This window comes from Pholis gunnellus, assembly GCF_910591455.1.
Source record: "Pholis gunnellus genome assembly, chromosome: 12".
Classification (NCBI taxonomy): domain Eukaryota; kingdom Metazoa; phylum Chordata; class Actinopteri; order Perciformes; family Pholidae; genus Pholis; species Pholis gunnellus.
In genome coordinates this window covers 18,552,923-18,573,949 of record NC_136539.1, presented here as the reverse complement: position 1 = coordinate 18,573,949, position 21,027 = coordinate 18,552,923, and the positions used below count along the sequence as shown (strand labels likewise).

The 21,027-nt window shown below is 42.9% G+C and overlaps 2 protein-coding genes across 4 annotated transcripts in view; one reads left to right on the top strand and one right to left on the bottom strand.

Annotated features, from left to right (window-relative positions):
• myo1b (myosin IB) overlaps positions 1–12,352 on the bottom strand; it is a 56,851-nt gene extending 44,499 nt beyond the window's left edge. For 2 of the 3 annotated variants that reach the window (XM_079170714.1, XM_079170715.1), the window contains exons 1-3: positions 12,171–12,352; positions 3,936–4,082; positions 1,228–1,343 (exon numbers count right to left, since the gene is read on the bottom strand). In XM_079170714.1, the coding sequence (XP_079026840.1) occupies positions 1,228–1,343; positions 3,936–4,061 (242 nt within the window). In that variant the 5' untranslated portion in view covers positions 4,062–4,082; positions 12,171–12,352. The remainder of the gene's footprint in view (positions 1–1,227; positions 1,344–3,935; positions 4,083–12,170) is intronic. The other variant, XM_079170716.1, reaches the window with a different exon arrangement.
• Positions 12,353–13,486: 1,134 nt separating this feature from the next.
• LOC306703713 (eIF5-mimic protein 2-A-like) lies at positions 13,487–19,832 on the top strand. Its single transcript, XM_079169767.1, has 12 exons — positions 13,487–13,610; positions 14,297–14,370; positions 14,874–15,050; positions 15,249–15,343; positions 15,448–15,513; positions 15,630–15,765; positions 16,744–16,853; positions 17,081–17,251; positions 18,108–18,254; positions 18,365–18,503; positions 18,771–18,893; positions 19,118–19,832. The coding sequence occupies exons 2-12, from the start codon at positions 14,307–14,309 to the stop codon at positions 19,147–19,149; spliced, it is 1,260 nt and encodes a 419-aa protein (XP_079025893.1). The 5' UTR covers positions 13,487–13,610; positions 14,297–14,306; the 3' UTR covers positions 19,150–19,832.
• Positions 19,833–21,027: the final 1,195 nt, after the last annotated feature.

Below are 21,027 nucleotides of genomic sequence, written 5' to 3'. Positions count from 1 at the left end.
TATGGTATGAAAATGACTCTACAAAGACCGACAAACGGTTGGTTATTTAGCCTTTAGCAACTATCTAAATTATCTTGTGGTAAGGCAGTTGAGAGCATTTTATAAAATGTTTGACCCCTGCCAAACAGCAATGTTGTTTATTGGTTATTGTCAGAGTTCATAGAAGAGATTAATCGGTTGGCAACACGTGGGACATTTTGGCATCTGTGTTTTCACAATATTGGTTCAATGGCAGATTTTACAGGCTAACAAAAAGGACAAAAGACGTTCTTTATCCACTTCAAGGTCAACATTTCTCTTTAAGACATTCGTCATTTAGATGCTCTGTGCGATAAACTTTGTTTACCAGAGCACACACAGCACATGTCCCAGCTTTAAGCCAACAAAAGCAAAAAAATATATTATTTTGATGGGGAATTTGTTGTTAAGTTATCATACCTCAACAGGTAGATGGATACCGCCTAAAAACTTGACGCATTCTTTTAATACAGTGCACTGTGTAGCCGACCATGACAAAACCTCCTTGTAAACACGCGTGATCCTCCTCCAGCATACAAAAGAAAAGAGGGAGGACAGGCACTGGGAAATTTAAGGAAGAAATTAAAAAAAAGGGGGCAAAACAGCCTGAAACTGTGTCATGACAGTTCTGTACAGCTGGCTGTAAAGTAAAGCCAAGGAGCTGGCTTTTGTCTGCAGGGAGTAGGTCTGTTCTGGGACACTCTCGCTCTTTCAGTCCGTCTCTCTGAGGGGTTTTGCTGCAGCCTAGAGACACAGCAGGCTAATTGACGAGTGCCAGGCTTTGTTTTATCTTGGCAGCCTCACAGCAATGTTGACTAAATGTTGCCAATGGACAGATGGCGTGCCACGGTGCTGAATGGCCAGCAAGAGCACCAGACTGACTCTCTGTGCAAGAGCTAGTGTCCGTCTGATCTCAACCCCCCCCCCCCTCATTAATCACTGGCTCCAAATTGATAATCCTTACAGAGGTTTGAAAAAAAAAAAGCTGTATCTTCAACAGACAGATGCCAGTTCCTGCTCAAAAAATTCAGACTAACAAAAGCCTTGAAGTGCCATCCACACCAGTTCTTTGCTGCAGCCAAGAAAGATTTTCACATGAAAGACACCAAATTCAAAACCTCACCGTCAAACTCTAAATGGCTTTAAGCAGGACATACAATTTACATAGATACAGAGTGGTTTTGGACGAGTTCTGGGAAGCGGACTCACATGTGTGGACTAAGTTCATAGAAGTTCCTGTTGCGATACTCCTCCACTTTGTCCGGAGTGAAGATGGGCAAGGACCTGTAGGGGTTCATGGAGATCACCACACTGCCAATGTATGTCTGGAGGCAGAAGAAGAAATGAAAGGGTTAGAGGGGAATCAACTTTTACACAGACTGGTACCCAACAACCCTCTGTCCATTTGGGTGTGAATTGTTAAGTCGTGGTGGGAGGATTTCTGCCTCTGTCAGCTTCTCCCAGCTGGGTGTTCTTAATGCGTTGTTGAGGCATGCAATGCCTGAAGTGAAACTGAAGACACTTAAAAAAATAAGGAAAAGTTTATGGAATCTGTGGGCTAGGCAGTAAACACAGACTGCAAAGAGGTCAAGATGCTGAAGGCGGGTTTTAGTAAGTGTATGTGTCCAAGTATATGATGCCATACCGATGCCTAACAGGCCTATATCATGTAACATCTAAAGCGCTAAATAAAATGGAAATATTTCATGTAGCATTAGCCAATTACATAACATGTCATTTAAGCGCAAGATATCCAACAGGTCAGCAGTGGGGGTTTTTAATGAACTGCTTACATAAAAAGCACTGCTTTTCTGTTTCATATTTTCACATAAAAGAACACCTTTTACATAACATTCGCACAGGTACTGTTCAACAGATAACACTTCTGATATTTCTGAAAGCGAATGCAACCAGCCATCATCTCCACTGTCCTCCTACGCTCAAAAAGGGAGCCCAGAGAGCACTTTCAAACATCAACCTCAAACATTTTCTTTGCTTTCCATGGTAATGGCTGTTGCATAACCTACTCTGACAAGAGTGGAGCATGGCCTTCCCTGTGGCAATGCCACAACCTCCCACAGCCTCTTGTTCATAAGCCCACCCGAGGAAAGAGGAGGCCATTTCAAGTGCAGAGGAAAGGTAACAAAGGAAAAAAGGTGTCCAAAAAGTAGAATTCTCTCGACCAGAAGCCCAAAAAAAAAATAGTTTTCAGCCTCTGCAAATCATTAAGAATAGCCCAAATTGCAAGGGGACTTTATGATAATTTCATGAATCTTTTGAAATATCACATCATAGAATGGTTTTATCATTAGCTAATTATAATAGAAACATGAACTGAGGGTGTCAGAACAATTTTAAAAACAAATGTACAGTCTATAGAATAAATAAACATAAAATGTGTATCAACCTTTCCAATCAAAAGTGATGGATTCTTTTCAGATTCAAAGCAGAATGCTTGGATGATTCATCACTTGCCCAACAGCCACATGAATTAATCATTTTCTTTCTTTGTCACTCGTGTTTTTTACAGTCCGGAAATCTGTGCATAGATATGACTTCTGTAAATTTAAAGATTGTCAGTTGCTCATCATGTGAAAAAGTGGGACTTGGAATGAAAGGGCCTTTAGGAAAAAAAATGTGGGGCTGAAAATGCATTGATTATGTAGAATGACTTCCACAGATGCTAGTTACACTTTGAGAGAATCCATTTAGGATGGAGACTGGGACTGATCATCCTGCTACAGTTCTGGTGTGAAGGAAAAGAGGCCATTACATCTAATCATGCAACGCACAATGCAGAGCTAATCATGGTTAAAACAATGAGGGCTTTGTGGATTAAATAAACATGAGAGAAACACTCATTGATTCCTCTTGCTCAGGAGAAGAGGAAGAGTCAGACATGAGAAGCAGGGCATCAGTTAACAGGGTGATTTTCATTCTCTTTGACTTTCAACAGAGTTATTGGATACATGATGCGCGCTCCCCCTTCAAAACAAAGCCATGTTTCTTCTGCTGTGAGCTGTCATATGATAGTTTGGGGTGGGGGGTGGGGGACCATTTGCGAGGAATGATGCCACACGAGGGAAAAATACATTCACATGCAAGAGTTGTACACCACAGATTTATTGGATAAGTATAGGCTTCAAAGCTTTTCCCGGTCATCACTCTTGAGGTGCAGCTTATGCCAACAAAAAAAAGCTCCCATCATTTACCTTTCCATTAAGATGTCATCAAATCAGAAATACTAAAATTGTGCACCTTTTGGAGGAGTGTTTATAAAATAAATAGTTTTAATTGCATGCTTAAGTAGTTCCCCCAACATTTAGGTCAACACCACACAGGAAATAAAAAAAGCTCGGCTCTTACAGTTCAGGACAGAACATTTGAGGGCATTTGAAATCTGAAAATGAGATTCCCATTCTTCAGCAGGATGTGGGCTGCATCTCGGCAAAATATCTAGCGCGCCGCGAAGGCAATCATCGCTATATGAGGTGACATCATCCCTCGGGGCCGGAGCCCTGTGAGCCAACAGCAACCAGAGCAGAGCTGTAATCACCAAGGTTGACGTCTAGAGCTGTGAGCATAGTTCTTCAACCCCGTTTCTTCTAGAGAGAGCCAGCCAGCCAGCCAGCCAGCCAGCCAGCCAGCCAGCCAGCCAGCCCCTTCTTGTCCCTGAGATCTGGATGTCATGCCTCATTTAAAAGAGGCATCATCTACATTCCTTGGTGATGTGATTTATTGATTGGTCGGTTACTGTGGCCGAGACTTAAATGAGCGAGGGAATGAAAGAACAATGAAGGCCTGAAAAGTATATACGCGTTTCCTAAGGGAAGCTGTCTATATCGGTCTTTGGAAGCAGGGACGAGCAGAAGAGTCAAATGCAACACAATTTCACGACTTGAATATGGTAGACTTACGTAGATCTCATTGTGGTCGAAGCGGTTCCTCAGGTTCTCAATGAACGAGTCCTCGGACAGGGGTTCTAGGAGGACCATGTCGCCAACCCCAATCATGTTGTCTAGAAGTGACGTCTTCACCTCCATTTTGGCTGCAGGTGTCCCCCCCTGCACAGAAATACAGAGGAAGGAAGAGATACATCACACTTACGGTAAAATAAAATAAAAAGGGCCACATGGAGTTTTTGACCAATAGTAGGCGCTACAGAGAAGAGCCAGCAAAGTAGAAAACTGCCATCAAGCGAATACGGAGATAAACAATGCATGGCTTCAAATATTTTAAAAATCTGTGTTATATAGATAGAACAAAATGCATACAACTCATTTGTTGGACTTCATGTGTTCTGGTGAAAAACGCTGGTTCAAGAAATGTATGACATTATTGCACCCCATTAGGCCATTATTTTACGTTTGTTGTCCATCATTGTGAGGGCTCCAACAAAGTTTTTCGAGAGGCGTTCTCTGATCACAAAATAAACAGTCCTAAACTTAGCCAGTGCAAACAAACTCCGGGGTGGACATGTTTGTACAGCAGCGGTTTGACTCCAGGGGAGGAGCGGGGCCTTTTGATTGGCCGTTCAGTTCCGTGGCATGTGAGAATGTCTCAGAGGCTATTGCATAACGTAGGAACTTTGCCCTTGACCTCTGGGTGTCTGCTCAACTGGAATCTGCTCCTGTTTTGGGGCTTCTTATAATTAAAAGAAACAGTCTGTTTCATAGCTTTTTCTGCAGCCCTCTGGCTTGTTGCAGCAATATAATATTTGTGGCCAGTAAAGGATCTGGGCTGGTGCGCACCATGACAAAGACACTGCTGGGGCAGGCAGTTTTCAGTCCAGTGTTGCCTCCCATCTCCTTTTGGACAGTAATCCCAATGCTATAGGGCTGGAGATAAAAGAGGCGCCTCGGATACATTCAGGGCCTCGATACGGGGCTTTGCTGCACTAAAACCCCAATGTCTGCTGTTGTGACGAGCGGTCCACAACAGGCTGTTATATGAGGCCATGTAGTCATCTATTGTTCCCTGCTCTCTTTTAGTAAGGTTCGTCTTCTTTGGCCAGAAAAACACACACACTTTTAGATATGTTTTTCGATACGGGGAAATGTAATGTTCTGCATGGATTAATATCTGATAATGCAGCCAAAGATGTGCTGTGTGAAGTTCGTGTTTGGGGATTAAACCACTGGATCAGGGGATAATAGAGAATGTGATCTGGAACAATTGGCCGACAGCCAAAACAGGACGACTCGAAGCGCCAACATTTCAGTAAAAAAAAAAAAAAACTCACTTTGGCTCCGAGACGTAGCCTTCTATCAGCTGTCAAATCAACTTTTTGCAGCAACTTCAGAGCAGCGAGACATTCCTGAAGAAATAAAAATGGATTCCCTGCGTAGACTTCCACATCCCTTTCCCCCTGCAGGGCACAGTGTTATTGGACCATAAAGAAGTTGCCAGGCTCTTAGTGGGAGGCAAAGACTCTAGTTCCAAAACCACTCACACTCAGCATGAAAACAAATCTTTGAAAAAGGTGGGCTGAGACTGAGGGGGAAGAATGTTGAAAGATGATTGATGTTTCATTGCAATTAAGACCTTTTAAAAAAGGCCTGTAACAGCTCTATCTCGAATCTGAGGCATGTACAAAGCAGTGGGAGAAATATTTGATCACTTGTCAACCAGTGAGGTCCGTAACTTTGTGCACGTCAACTAGTGCAATGTGTCCGTCTGATGGCATCGTGTCAAACAATCCTAGCAACTGCTCATGTCTACCAGCTGCTTTGGTTGTCTGCAACGTTATTTTGAATCAAGTCATTTCCTTTTCACATAGTTGCGGATTCTCTCGAGGGATGAAATGGCAATCCCCTGCTCTGTGATCTCACACCATATGTTATCTGTAGGGTAGAATTACACTAGTTCAAAATAGAATAGATTCCTACAGGTTTGAATCATAATCAGACATTCATATACCTTACAAATGCACAGACACAATTCCTGACCCTCTTTGAATATCGGTCATCCAGAGCATCCAATGATGTACGTATGAGCTCGCCACAATCAATATTGTTCAAACCAATCACCACAAAGTTAGTTACAGTGCAGTAACATGCTACAGTGAAAGTGCTGAGTCTAGTCTGGTATTAACAAACAGGAGTTTAAAAAAGGACAAAGCCTACTCCTCAGTGAAAACAGATGCTGAAGCCCCCCCCCCGATGACCCGGGGGGGGGGGGGGGGGGGAATGGAACGGGTCCATGTCGCCCGAGTGCCTGTGCCATTCTGACCACCAGCATATTGCATCCGTCTGCACTAGCCTGGCTGCTGCGTGCCATCAGCTCGTCTGCTGATAACCCACTACCCCAGATTTGGTACTGGCTTCTAGGCAGAGAGTGACTCAATCCCATTAATAACAGTTGCTGCCTGCTGTTAACTGTTGTACTGGATCCAAAGGGGTGCGAGTGAGAGAAAACCTGACAGCCTTGATTAAAGTAAGGGGATTATCCTCACCGCAGAGTGGTGGAGAGATGAGAATATAGCCAGTCTATGTAGGTAAAAAAAATGATTTTTGTGATTTTCTTCAATGTACACACACAAAAAAAACTCCTAGTTGTTATGATTTTACAAATGTCTTTAAATACACTCATTGTAACTGTCTAAATCAAAAGGAACCCTAGTATGAACCTTTTGCGAATGACTAAATAACTGGATTAGAAGTGTCCCGCTTTATCAATCTCTCTGATGCATTTTGCATCAGAGAGATTGATTAAATCTCTTTGATGCATGTTTTTAAGAGGTAGACAGCACACGTGCCCACATGGTTTAGCTGCTATTAATCTCAAATCTAAATCTCATGAGTCAGTGATGTAGTGAAACTTACGGTCAAATACCCTCGTCTGGATGCACGTTCCCTTTTCTGAGTGCGCTCTCCAAAACCTGACTGGCACTGTGCGTGTGTGACAGATGGGGGTTTACACATCATTTCAGTTTGGCACATTGAACGCTGACCTTATGAGTCGAAAACATATTATGCTTTAAAAAAAAACTGGATCTGGAAAAGAGTTTAAATACGATTCCCTAATAATTACTTTTTGATAGGAAATCCTGGTACAACTCTGCCATTAGTCATCCTCTGCTATCACCAATATAAAATAAACAGAATACCTGCGGCTAGCACTAAACAACCCGCCCCCATCCGCTTGATGTCACGCCATGTACAGTATGCTGGCAAAAACAACTGCAGCACCTTGAATGTCAGGAGAAGGACACTACCGAGTCAGTGTTTTGATCCTACACATGACATTCAGTACAAGTCACATGTTTTCATTTTCAAATTTGATCTATAACTCCCAACAGATTAAAGAGCTGTTTTCAGAGGCTCGAGTGATTTTACGTGACAGACCTGGGATTTCGATGCATACCACCGATATTATGAGACACACTTTGCTTCCTGGAACTGACACTGACCTAGATTTCCCAGCAAGATCAAGCAACGTGAAAAAAAAAAAAAAAACGCCATTAAATGTACATATATTATTTACAGGCCATAGACTGAGGCCACGTGATCTTTTCTGTCCTTAGGCGAGGAGAAAAAGTCACTGAACCAAAAAGGTCAATAGCCGCGCAGGCATTCACATGCATGCAAAACACACAAGTACTTGTGAAAATACAAAAACAAACAAACAGTGGCGTCAATAAACCAGCTGTTACTTGTCAGGGTGCGTGTGCTTGATTAGAAATAAAGCAGCTCAGAGTGGCTATTCATTTTTGAAATGGCCATTTTCATCACGATGGACAAAGCAGCCCTGCAGTCTACCACGACATGTGGTCTGTGAGAGAGCAAGAGGGCATTGTGTGCGCTACACTGAGAGATGATTGCCGTCATTCTACCTTGAGAGCGGTTGTTTGAGAACACAGAGGCGTCTGTGTGTGCAAACAAAACGATGATAAAATGCATTATGCGGCGGAATAGCCTGTAAAAAAATCCCCCTCAGATCGAGCAGGCCACGTCAGCGGGCAGGAGAGTCACAACATCACAGGCTGCTGGCAATGATGGAGATTAAAGCGCTCCCTAATGGAGCAGCAGCAGCAGCAGCAGCAGGGCGTTGGGTTGTGCCAAAGAGACAGCCGGAAAACAGAGAGGACAGAGGTTTAGGAGGGGAAGAGAGCGAGCTGCTGCATGAGAAAGTGACCTGGAGTCCAGAGTCTCAACACCGCTCCAGGTGCAGATCTGTGCGAGTGTGTGCGTGTGTGTGTGTAGGCTGGCGCAGACCGGCACTCCACTTGCAGGCGCACTCATACGAGTGCCGATTTATATCAGTCAAAAGCTATTTGCAATTCAAATGGGGTTTTCATGGCACACAACCTTCCAGCCTGGTTAAACATAAACCTGTAACCCAAACAAACGCCGCGCTTTGTTTACAATACAGTTCAAACACCGGGGAGACTGGTACATTTGCAAAACACGGGCCTACAGCTGGCAATCAAAATGACGAAGGGATCAAACAACCATACCATAATTAATCCACCAAGCACACAAAAACCTTTATTGAAATGAGATGACCGACGGGAACAACAGTCTGTGTTGGCTTTAAAACGGCCCTGAAAACACATTCTTTATCAGCTTCTTACTGAAAGCAATGGGGTCCGACATGATCGGAAAATAACCTGCCAAAGTTGGAACAGTTCTGGTAATGTCACATGACTGCTTGTCACTATTTGAGGTGGCCACGGCTCAGTTGGAAAATGGGGATGCACCAATCAGGTTTTAGCAACGTTTGAATCAAAATGTGGTGACGTTTTGACTTGTAAATGCCTGCTCACATCCTGTATGATTGTCTAAAAACCATTGCTCTTTTGTAAAGCAGTCAACAGTGTATACCACGACAGAGCAGGCTAAATAAAACTAGCCATGACAGTTTCCTCCATTTTGGACTCTCTGGCTCGCCGTTCCCAAGTTGAAAATGTATGTGAAAAATGTAAAAAGGAGTCTTAACTCGCATAATTATGCATTTTGACAAATAGAGCAGAATAGTATTTGTCATTGCTCCCTTCTCTTCACAAGCAACGGAGCGCAAGTGTGCCAAGACATCCCTTACGCATACTTATTTCCCTTTGTAGTAAAACACACTGTAAAACCTAAAAGTGATTTATACACCACGGACAGATCAGGAGAACGCTATGAGCCTTTACGAAGAATTTTAACTTGCATCGTGAAACAGGTGGCAGTTAACTTTGTACTAGGCCCCTCCACACACACACACACACACACACACACACTCGCAGCTCCCAAATGACGATGCCAGGCAACTGTCTGAATCCTATAAAATACCATTACCCACAGAACATAAAGCATGCTCATATCTATGCTCACAGTCCACTTGTAAAGCTTTTTTAAAAAAAAAAAAAAGGACAGCCCTGGTGGAGTTGTATATGAAAAACCCTGCCTATGGAATCTCTAGTTTGTACAATTAATATGGTCGACAGTCTTCTTTTCGATCCTCAAGGTCCAGGCCGTTGCACTTTACGAGTAACAACAGCTGTAAAGTGGCCAAACCACTATCGGCTATCAAATACAAGCACACAGGAGAACCCTGCAAGGTTGCATTTTTTTTTCCACTGTGTTATAGTACATGACTCCACTCAAATGTTCCCCAGACTGCTCTGCATTAGCAGCGTCGGAGTCGTCTGCAGAACAGGCTGTCAAACACTTGGTCTGGCTTGGTTTGCCTTAAGTGAATGGAGAAAGCAGCTGGTAGTGGACTTAACAAAGCAGCAGTAAGCTGAATGAAAATGTACTGGGTTATTACTCTAGCTGCGCGGGGAGACTATGGACGGAGAGTTTTACAATTAAAGTGAATGGGTGGAAAATTCTCTGAGTCAAACAGCACTGGGGAAGGTTCTTTGTTAGGGTAGTTTTTACCCTTTTAACTCCAAAGTGCCATAACAGAAACAAAAGTTGAAAACGGGATCATGGTGCATCGCATATAGTTGACGAGGCGCTGCGTTGGAGCTGAGACTACCTATCAGCAGGACTTTGGACGCTTCTTCAGAAAGTGCTCCCTGAACAGAGGCTGCTGAAGGCTTTCCACGGTCCAGTCCGTGGGGCTGCACGTGCGTGGCCCGGTCCACCTCTGTTGATGCAGGGTTAACGCAAGACGCACGCCTCACTACGCTAAGCTGCACGGCCAGACAAGTGCAAACACTGTTCATCAGCATGGCGCTGGCCCGGGGACTTTGTTCCTCTATATACACACACACACACACACACACACACACACACACACACACATTAGACCACTGCATATCACCCAACAGTGTTCATGAAGGAGGCATTTGGCACTATAAGAAAAATGAAACACACTGATGCAACTGAAAGCAGGCCAGCCAAAAAGCTCACACTGAGGAGAGCTACTAGAGAAGCCAACAGTCCCCACACACTGACGTCTCACAAGTCAGAGCTGAAAGGTTGTTACTTTTTCCAGGAGTCTCTGTGCAACTCTGGAGGCTTGCCACACTCGCTACCTTTCACAGTCATCTTACATCACTGTTTGTTTGATCAGCGCGGGTAATAAAGTTCCCATCTGGCTTCCCGACTGAGACTCTGGCTATCCGAGGCGGGACATATTTGTGGAAAACCACAAGAAGAAAGACACAATCCTTTATCTGATCCTCTTGGGAATTTCAAGTTCACAGATGGAATTAGAAGTTGAAAACTGCAGGATAGGAAGTAGTGCCAAGCATAGAAAGAATCTGCCATCAAAGGGAGAGCAACAAACTGGAACATTTAAAGTACAAGAAGAATGTCAGTTTGTGAGGTTTCCGCTGAATTCATGTTTTGTATCACTGACGGCCCAAAGCTTAAGAAGCATGAATATGTTTATCCTGGAAATGTGCGCAAATGCTCATATAGTTTGGACTAAACTGCTTCATGCTTACGGAAATAAAAAAAAGGAAAATAAGAATCAAAGTCAAGGTAAACCTTGTGTTTAGACTGAGTACAATCAGCAGTTTCTGCATAGGCCTTGACACTCATTTGAAAACCCATCACAGTTGCTGTTTCCAATTAGAAAACGCAGACACATTCAATTTTCTCTACAGTTACAAGAACATTACATTCATCTGTGGTGTTTTTACAGCAGCATTTCTCCTATGATATAATGATTCAGGGGGTCTTTTTTTTTATTTATTTTTTTATCTGATGCAACCACAGGGTATTTTAATACTGTAGAGTGATGAAGCTTTTTCCTACACCTACTATAGTTTTTCTTACCAGAAGGCATTCCTCTCCTCCTCTGATTTATAAGTCCCAGGCTGGATCCCACAGGGGATCCCGGTGGAAAGAAAGCAGGTCAACTCTGACAAGAAGGAACTTTGGGATGTTTCTCAGAGAGGTGAATAGTTTCATTCATGCGGTCCGTGCTCAGCAGTAATTTATTCCAGTCAGCAGCAGCATTAGGATCTCTTAAAACCGAGGGCGACTGGAGGGTAAACCTAACTTCAGTCAGTTTAAAGCCGACATTGATCCGTTTCGGTATGGATCCAAGTATATCCACAGATCATAGGGTACATAATGTTAGGATGCAATTGTAATGAAACAGGAAGATTTTACTTTGAATGATACCACCATGGAGGTCAGAGTTGAGCGTTTTCACTTACCCCCCTCGTGCACAACAGACGAAACGCCCATTCTACGGAAGGCTTTCCATCCACACATTGTTCGGTTGTGTGATGATATCTTAAAAAAAACTGACTGAACTCTGGATGAGTTTTCAGAGTTGACACATCTGCTGCTGTCCTCCGCGTTGGGCTCTGCAGGAGTTTGACTCTCGTCAGCTACAAAGATGGCACTTAAACCCGCAGATGTATGCAATTAGGCAGCGCACTTTCCATTAGCATTGCCACAATCTGCCTTAGTTTAGGTTAAGAAAGAGACAAACGGCGAAACTAACTCGGACACACTGAGTCTTACCGGTTTGTATCCTCGTACACAAAGAAAAAGAAAGATAAAAAAAATCCCAACCCCCTCCTGTACGAACTGAGGAGTTGGTATGAATGAGTTGGGAAGCAGATGGTCCAAAGACAATACAAAGTTAACTTTGGAAAAAGAAAACAAAGTTGCAACGCGTGCAACAGTGTAACAAATACGACTCAAACGGTCGCAGTAGTTACAATGTTCAGCACATGTAACAGAAGACGTCAAACTTGCCTCTTTATCTCTGCAAGAGTTGCTCCCTCTCGTCCTAAATCCACTTCTGCGAACAAAAAAGTAGGATCCCAGAGGTGATTCTCCAAGTTCTGGAGTGGCTCCTGAAGCCCTTCCCCGCTGCCTTTATTCTAACGCGTGTCTGATGTGCTGGATGAGGCTGAACGTGGCTCTCATCTGGACCTCAGCACTTTGAATGGAGCTCTGGATGGATTTGAGAGTGCGGGGTCCGCCGGGCGTAGGGAGTGGCTGGAGCAGCGTCTCTGGGCTAGTCCAGCGTCCCTTAATCACCTCCAGCGTAGGGGGAGGTGGGGCTGTGATGCCTTCAAATGTCGTCGGGATTTTTGGTGGTGATCACTCTTCGTGACTCCAGCCGTGATTATGGGCAACAAAAACAAAGCTTTCTACAGCCCTATTCCATCGCCAGTCATTTATAATAATAGGCTACACATCCAAACACCACAATCTTAAATGTGATGCCATACCGATAACCCAACATTGGGCCAGAGGGTGGGCTTGTCGTAAACGAGAATAGTATTTCTGGAATATTAACGAAAAACTGATGGATGGACTGATAACATGTTTGTTTTTTTGCAGGTGTAAACAACGGCAGTCGTTGGGCTAAAATGTCCATCTTAGCCAAAACAAGGCGAAACAATAATTGCCAAACCTTCAGATCCAAGCTTTACGAGGTGAATGGTAACGCAACATTAAAGTTTTCCCTTCATCCCATAGACGGGTAGCCCAACCACCCGACAGCACAACATCCCCCTCCTGTGTCTTAATGATAGATAGCAAGGACTTGTTGACCCATTATTTAATGCTCGCCTACTAACTCTGGGTCAGTTTGGTGTGTCAATAGATATGGTTAATAAATATACTGTATTAACTATACTTAATTCATACATATGTACTTTATATATAAATGTACACTTTATACACAGTCTATGGGTTAAACCAATCCTGATGACCAGAAAACTGACCCTGTTCAGATTTTTTTTTCATCTATTCATTCCTTTAGCGCTGACACAGCGCTGTGGAGATAGGTGGCTATGCGTAGCCTATTCATTCCAGCGTTAACTAAACACAATGACTACGAACTGTACAGGGGGGTTAATTGCAAAGGTTGACGTTAGTAATCGATTTTGCAAAGTAGGTAGAGGGTAAATTCAACCACATTGTATTGAATACTGAAATTCGCTATTAAGTTCACCATGGTTATTTTCATTCCGACAATATTTTCTTAGTTGTTAACAGTTTGTGAATTGTGTTCACCCCACAAGTGTAATGACCCACATAGAATCAGTGTTAATGCGCATGCGTTGTGACGTCCACACTTTCCTCTTCTCTGGGATTGACTGCTAACGCTAACTGACTGTAACGGTTGACCAGTGGTATTAGTTTTTATTTTACGGACAGTTTTTGCTCATAAAGAATATTTCGGTGAGTTTGTCTTTGTTCGATGTAATTGAGCGACGGTCTTGTATTTAAGCGTATTTCGGCACTGCGTCAGGCTGACTGTAGCTAGCTAGTTAAGCTAAGCTAAGCTAACGTTAGCATCGACGTTACCCCGTGTTTGAAGTTAGACATCCACGGCTTTAACATGGCGACCTAACGTCAATTCGTTGGTGTGAAAGTGTATGGCATTTTTCCAGATTGTGATTAACCAACATTTTGAAAAATAGCTGCGTTAACTACACTTCGTTTGTCATATTCGCACCATAACTGCGAACACGGTTAGACGAACGCCCAAGACTGTTGCTTTTACACATGTTTCCATTATGCTGGTAAAACTAAATTATGCATAAATTGGTACCTAATGATTATTACATTGCTCCCTAAATTATGTCGGATGGCTAGCTTGTTTTACCATGCACAATGTGCTAGCTCCAGTGTTGTTCCCTAGTTTGTTTCCATTACATTTAACGTTATATGTTGATGAATGCTAATTCAAAAACGGCCTACACCTTTGAATGTTGTGTCGCACGATGTCTTCAGTTTTTAAATCAACTTAAGCTAGGTGCTGGCTAGACATGTTATCATTCAAAGTGTTTTTTCCAATGCATATTATAGAATTCGAAAGTGTATGTCCTAATCCTGATCTTAATTCCATTACTCTTGTCTTTCAGAGTGTCTTTTATGAGTAATCAAAGGCAGCAGAAGCCTACGCTAACAGGCCAGCGTTTCAAAACCCGGAAAAGAGGTGACGGACTTTAGTGAATCGCACAATTCTGCACACACACCGATCTTTTTTTGGAGGTTCTAGTTTTAATGAACGCGTAGGCCTCCAATCCGATTTCACAAAGAGCACGTGCTTGATTGTCTTCCATCTTTTCATAGTACTGACTTTTCCGTCCAGCACCACCATTCCTGTTTACAATCACAGACGCAGGAATGTGATTGTGAGCACGCCCATTTGTTCACTAACTAGATATTTAACACACTTAATTTGCCACTTTGCATATTAAAGAATGGTATCTGGCCAAACACTGTTGTGTGGCAAGTACATTTAGTTTAAAGAATTATGTTTTTTTACTGCAAGAGTAGGCACACGCATACATAAACGTGACTACTCAAGGATTTTACTGTAATGCCTTATGCAAGGAAGAGTGTAATATATATATGTGTCCCCGAACATGACTTTTAGAATGTCATAAGGTTGTAAGTGGCAGGATAAACTCATGTATAACTGTGTCTTTTTAACAGATGAAAAGGAAAGGTTTGACCCCACCCAGTTTCAGGAAAGCATCGTACTAGGTCTGAACCAATCTGGCACAGATTTGGAAGCGGTCGCAAAGTTCCTTGATTCCTCTGGTGCCAAGCTTGACTACCGACGCTATGTAGAGACTCTCTTCGACATCCTGGTGGCTGGTGGAATGCTGGGTAAGAGGCAGGACTCTGTCATATTTGTTTCATACATTGTTGAGCTGAAGACTTTGTGGCTCATGAAACAAATAGTTCCCAGGAAAGCTTTTATATTCTTTTTGTTGCATTTGTAAACGCACAATAATGTAAAGCAACGAAGTAGAGTTATGGCGCATAAGAATCCCAAAGTTCTGAAACTGTGTTGTTTCTTTTCAGCCCCAGGGGGTACGTTGTCCGATGACATGACCCGCACAGAGTTCTGTCTCTTCAAAGCACAAGAGGACATGGAGACCATGCAGGCATATGCCCAGGTGGATACCATTAAATTCCTGCTCAATTTCCACTGTTATCACAGGGAAGTTACGAACCAGTTTTTCCAGTTGGTACAAATAAAGAATTGTTTGTTTCCTTCTAGGTCTTTAACAAGCTCATCCGGCGTTACAAATACTTGGAGAAAGGATTTCAGGAGGAGATTAAAAAGGTTTGCCGTTCGCTAAAGGCATCTTTACAGGAACACACAGTACCTTTCCAGGTCAAGTTTCTGAATTCATGACCATGTTATTCCAACTTAAATGTGTTTATTTGCTTTTTTGGCAGCTGCTGCTGTTCCTCAAGGGCTTCACTGAGTCTGAGCGAAACAAGCTAGCCATGCTGGCAGGAATTCTGCTGGCCAACGGCAACCTCTCTGCAGCCATCCTCAGCAGCCTCTTCAACGAGAACCTCGTCAAAGAAGGTACCGACTTCTCTGCCTCGTAGGCGTGCCTAGTTGTGTCGTTCCTTGTTTTGCAGAAAAGAACCGCAGGTAGAACTAGTTGGACTGGGATTAAATAATTAGATGTTAAGTAAGATCTTTGTTTTGCTCTCGTTAGTTACTTAGTTTACTGTATTTTCCTGAAAGACGCGTATAGTAAGCATTATCCTTTGCAATGACGAGACCATTACTACACTAATTAAACATTTGGGCAAATTAATCAGTTGGCAGTCACAAATGCTCAAAACCTTCATCCATCCATAGATAAGCAAACAGGCTTACAAACCGACATGCCTAGCTACCCTCAAAGAACTAGTGCCAACAAAGAGCAGCTGATCAAACTACAGTCCAACCAATACTGGATTTTAAAGGCCAATATTGATATTTGAGACCCTAACCCACATACATTTACATCTACACCCACACGAGAAGTTAATAGTCCTCATTCCTAATCAAAAGAAAGAACCCAGCGTTAACGAAAGACAAAATAGCCCATCATTTATGTGAATATGTTTAAATGAGTTGTTTAATGCTTTGAGTATGAATTGATATTGTCTGACAAAAGGATGCAGATGACAGTTGAGTTTTTGCAAAAGAAAAAAACTGATGGATGGCTTTAGTTGGTCCCACTGGCGCTCAATGACTGCCATGTGGCTTAATGTATCGGGACCTCACAAGATAACTGGTAGAAGGGAGATGTTGAGTATTTCCTTTTTGCTGTGTCGCTGAAATTATGTTCACTGAAATCATATTTTGGATATAAAAAATGACTAAAGTTATTGAATGCACCTGTGGTATAAACCAATTTAGTTGGGTGCATCCTTGTTTTAGGCATTGTTCCAGGTAAAACCTGACTAATCGCATCCTGTGAGGTTGTTTGCCAATGTAATACTCGGGCCTAACTTTATCCTGGCAGGTCTGTTCGCAACAGCTGACTCACATTTTTCTGCATTTGTACAGGTGTTTCAGCGTGCTTCGCTGTAAAACTCTTCAAATCCTGGCTTTCTGAAAAGGACATCAACTCCGTCTCTTCCAGTCTCCGAAAGGTTGGCATGGACAGCAGGCTCATGGTGAGAATAATGAGGCTCAGATGAAGTGTTATGCTTCCCGATGCAGTATGTGTCAGACTGCCTGTGCACTCTAAATATGGTTGTTTTATGAAAATATGATTAACAATCTGCTGTGATTGTGCCATGCAGTACTCGGGCAATTAATGAACAATGGCCTCCTAATTGCCGAAGAAACCTCGTCTGATTGAACAGGGTGTGCCTCAATATTTGACTGTGTGCTTTTTCAGGAGCTGTTCCCTGCCAACAAGCGCAGTTGTGAGCACTTCTCAAAGTACTTCTCAGACGCCGGACTGGAGGAGCTTTCGGACTTTGCCAAAAACCAGCAGTCCATAGGTGCTCGCAAGGAGCTGCAGAAGGAGCTCGAGGAGCAGATGTCACGTGGGGACCCCCTCAAAGATGTAAGCCCTATTAGTTTTTCCCATTTTGCGTATCAACACCAATGAGGGTTTGGCACTTAGTTTGTACTCGCCGTAGTGAAGCCGGTGCAAAGCGCCAGAAAACTACTCGCTCTCTGCCCGCCCAAGGTGCTCGTAGGCTCCTCAAGTGGTCGCAGCGCATGGCCGTTGACCTCTGAATATTTGTAACTTGGCCCGTGCGATCACGTGACCGTCACTGATAAAAGCACCATTTACATGTCTGCAGATTATACAAAGGAGGCCAGTTGGTTTTGAGGTGCTTAATAACAGCCAAATCAAATTGTTTACAGGCTATTTAACCTTTGTTCACTTATATTGCATGTAGTACTTGACGTGTTTCTTTATAGGGCTTGTACAAAGGCAGTAAAGTAATTCATGAATATGAGTTTACAGATAATTACAGTCCCTCCTCGTCATTGTGGAGGTTGGTTTATGGCTTTTTGCCGGTTACACTCGTTGTCTTTTTGATTCTGCACAGTTCATTTTGTTTGTAAGCCCTGGCGTTTCGGAAAATAATGCAACGAACAGCATATAGAGTACATACGCCTCTGTGCATGCTCGGAGCTCGCGCTCCATCTGCGGAAGCTTTCGTGCCAAGTGAGAGTATAAAGAAAGCTTAAGATTGTCTTCTTCACCCTTTGTCTTGAGGAGGGCCGGAGAACAGGAAGCAGTGAATCAATGACGCGTTTCTGCTCCTGCAAGCCTCTGTATCCTGCCAGGGTTCTCGTACCTCAGACTTCTGCCGGCCTTCTAAAGCAATAAGCCTCAGCATAGCTGGCCATTGTTAGCCCGCTTTTCCAATAATGCTGTGTTCCATCCCCGGACCCGGGTCTTGCAGATCATTCTCTACGTCCGAGACGAAATCAAGAAGAACAACATCTCTGAGCAGAAGATGATTGAACTAATTTGGTCCAGCGTAATGAGCTCTGTGGAGTGGAACAAGAAGGAGGAGCTGGTCACAGAACAAGCCATCAAACTTTTAAAGGTGACTTACCAGAGAAGATAATTGATTTACTAACCCAAAGCCATTTCACCAGCAAAGTCATTTAAGAGTTCAGAATAATCTAACGGATTTCTCTGTTTTTACATTCTCAGCAATACAGCCCACTGCTGAAGGCGTTCACCTCCCAGGGCCTCTCTGAACTAACTCTCCTGCTGAAGATCCAGGAGTACTGTTACGACAACATCCACTTCATGAAGGCATTCCAGAAGATTGTGGTGCTGCTCTACAAAGGTAAGTTATGTGTTTCTATAAAGGGCCCTTTTTTTTTTTTTTTTGCATCCTTTTTTGGGGGAAAAAGTTATTTTTTTTAGTGAAAAAGCTCTGAAGCCACGCTTGAACGATGCCAGATGGCCAGAGATTATAGCCAAAAGTTTGTCTTGATGGATGTCTTCAAGCTGCCGGGTGACATTTGTTTTTCAAGCACCTGTGGAAATATTTGTGCTGTTGGCATCATGTTTGCTAGATTATTTATTTTGTTATGTTTGTTTCTTCTCAAAGCGGATGTTTTGAGCGAGGAGGCAATTCTGAAGTGGTACAACGAGGCCCACGTTGCCAAAGGAAAGAGCGTTTTCCTTGAACAGATGAAAAAGTTTGTTGAATGGCTGAAGAACGCAGAGGAAGGTAAGCGTCTCCTTTCTCTGCTTTGATCACATGCTGTTTTTGGTTCTACCTCTCACAGCCCTAACATGCCGTGTTTGTGCTATATATCATTTTTTCTGATGAACAAACTTGACGTATCGATTCATCCCATGTATTTATTTTCTCATTTTGTGTGACGTTGGTGGTAATGCTTATTGTGCATTTCTGGTCATAGTGCTGACTGCTTTCTATTTTTATTTTTACAGAGTCTGAGTCTGAGGAAGAGGAGGCAGACTGAGGACCTCTACCTACGGCTACCATCTTGATTTCTACTTCCACATTAACATAGCACCAGATGCAGTAGAAGGACTCGTTACAGGAGTCTGTCTGTATTTAGTTTTTTCTTTCTCTCTTCCCTACCTCCTTATAACTAGTTCAACTGTAATGTAAGGGCTTTAATATTTTCATTTCCAACATGTTTTCTGTCTGAATCAATACTTGTACTCTTCTTTCTACTCCTACAAGAGCCGGTCACAGAACCACTTTTAGCTAAATGGATCGAAACCTCTTTTATGTAACAAAGAGGGACTTTTTTGGACGGATGGTTCCCTTTGAAATCGGCCCGTTTGGAGGCATATTTCACAGCTGTTCTATTTAGTCGTGGAACTCTTGTTTGCCAGAGGTCTGTCTGTGTCGCCATGATATCTTGGTCCTCTGAAAGGCAAACTGTTTTCTCAACCTCATTTTACATTTCTGCCAATTATGTGACGACTTTGAATTTTTTGCCAATTTGTTAGATTCCGTCTCCATTATTGGTGATGAAAATATGCCATTTCAAGCAGCAGTCATGGTGGCAATGCCCCAAAAAATGAACTTTAAATGTTTTCTACATCTTACGAAACGGAACCATGCAAGTGTATTGTTTTTTCCTTTACCATACAGTTTGACTTTTTAAAATAAAGGGGAAATTAATGGTTTTCATTACTGCTGGACTTACTGTTACAGTCATATCGGATCACCGTTATAATGTGAAGTTGCATATAATAGAGATATTATGAGCAGTTAGACTATTTTAGTCCTAAATACGCAGCCAGTGGTACTGAAAGGTTCTTGTAGAAATTCAGGGACATCCCTATTGTCACAGATCAACTTGTGTTCCCTCAATTTTTGATTGTTTGATCTCCTGCAGCCTCGCGTAATCATGAAATCAAGAAAGGCAGCCTAGCATGCATGACCTGAGGAGCAAACGAGCAGCTCGCTCACCTCTCTGCTATCCCACTTTTAAATGGTAATTATGGCTCAGCCAAGCATGCAAAAACGAGAGCGAGATTGTGATTCAAGATGTTATGAAAACGGAGGTCCATGCGCATTCATTACGACGAGTCACTTTACAAAGTCTGAGGAACGAGCCGCTCGTTTTAATGCCATACTGCAAAACAAAATCTGAATTTTGAGTGCATATTTAACCACATGCATTGCAGGTGATATTAAAGTGTCAGGAAACCTTTTATTGATTTCCCCCAACCAACCAAAAATTCAATATTTTGTGCTTTGGTGGTGTTGAATCAGGACCATTATATCTTCCTCTGGAAAGGCTCTATTCATGCACGTTTGTGTATCTTTCAGAGGAAAATGATTCGCTTCAGCTCCAGCCATCACACAGACAGTTACCCAGGTTATGGTAGGAAGTTTTGTAAGTAAAGGCAAGCTGAATAAGAATTGTTTAGACCTCGGTAACATTTACTTAAGTGTCTTTACAATGGCCTTGCTACCTCAGATGGGTAATATATTCGAATCCAAAGGAATATACTGTACACGGCAGAGTACCTCGCACATTATTGACTGATTATCAATTTCACTCGGTACCAACAGATGGCAGTAAGTCCTTAAGATGCTCTTCCCTTCCATTAAAGCCATCCACAGTTTAAGAGTAGAGCTCAAATAGGAAAAAGCCATTTTGAAGAAACCAGACTGGAAAGTATTAGACACAGGCACAACTACAAAGCATCCGACACCAGTGTTCTCTCTGTCCCCGGAGGATTTGTTTGCCTCTGGGTTTCATTTAGTCCCTCTAAAGAACATGAAACCATTTTGGAGAGTGACGTGCGGGAAGGAGGAGAGAAACATGGCCGCTTTTTAGATTTGGGTGTGAGTGTGCAGTGCTGAATGGCAGTGA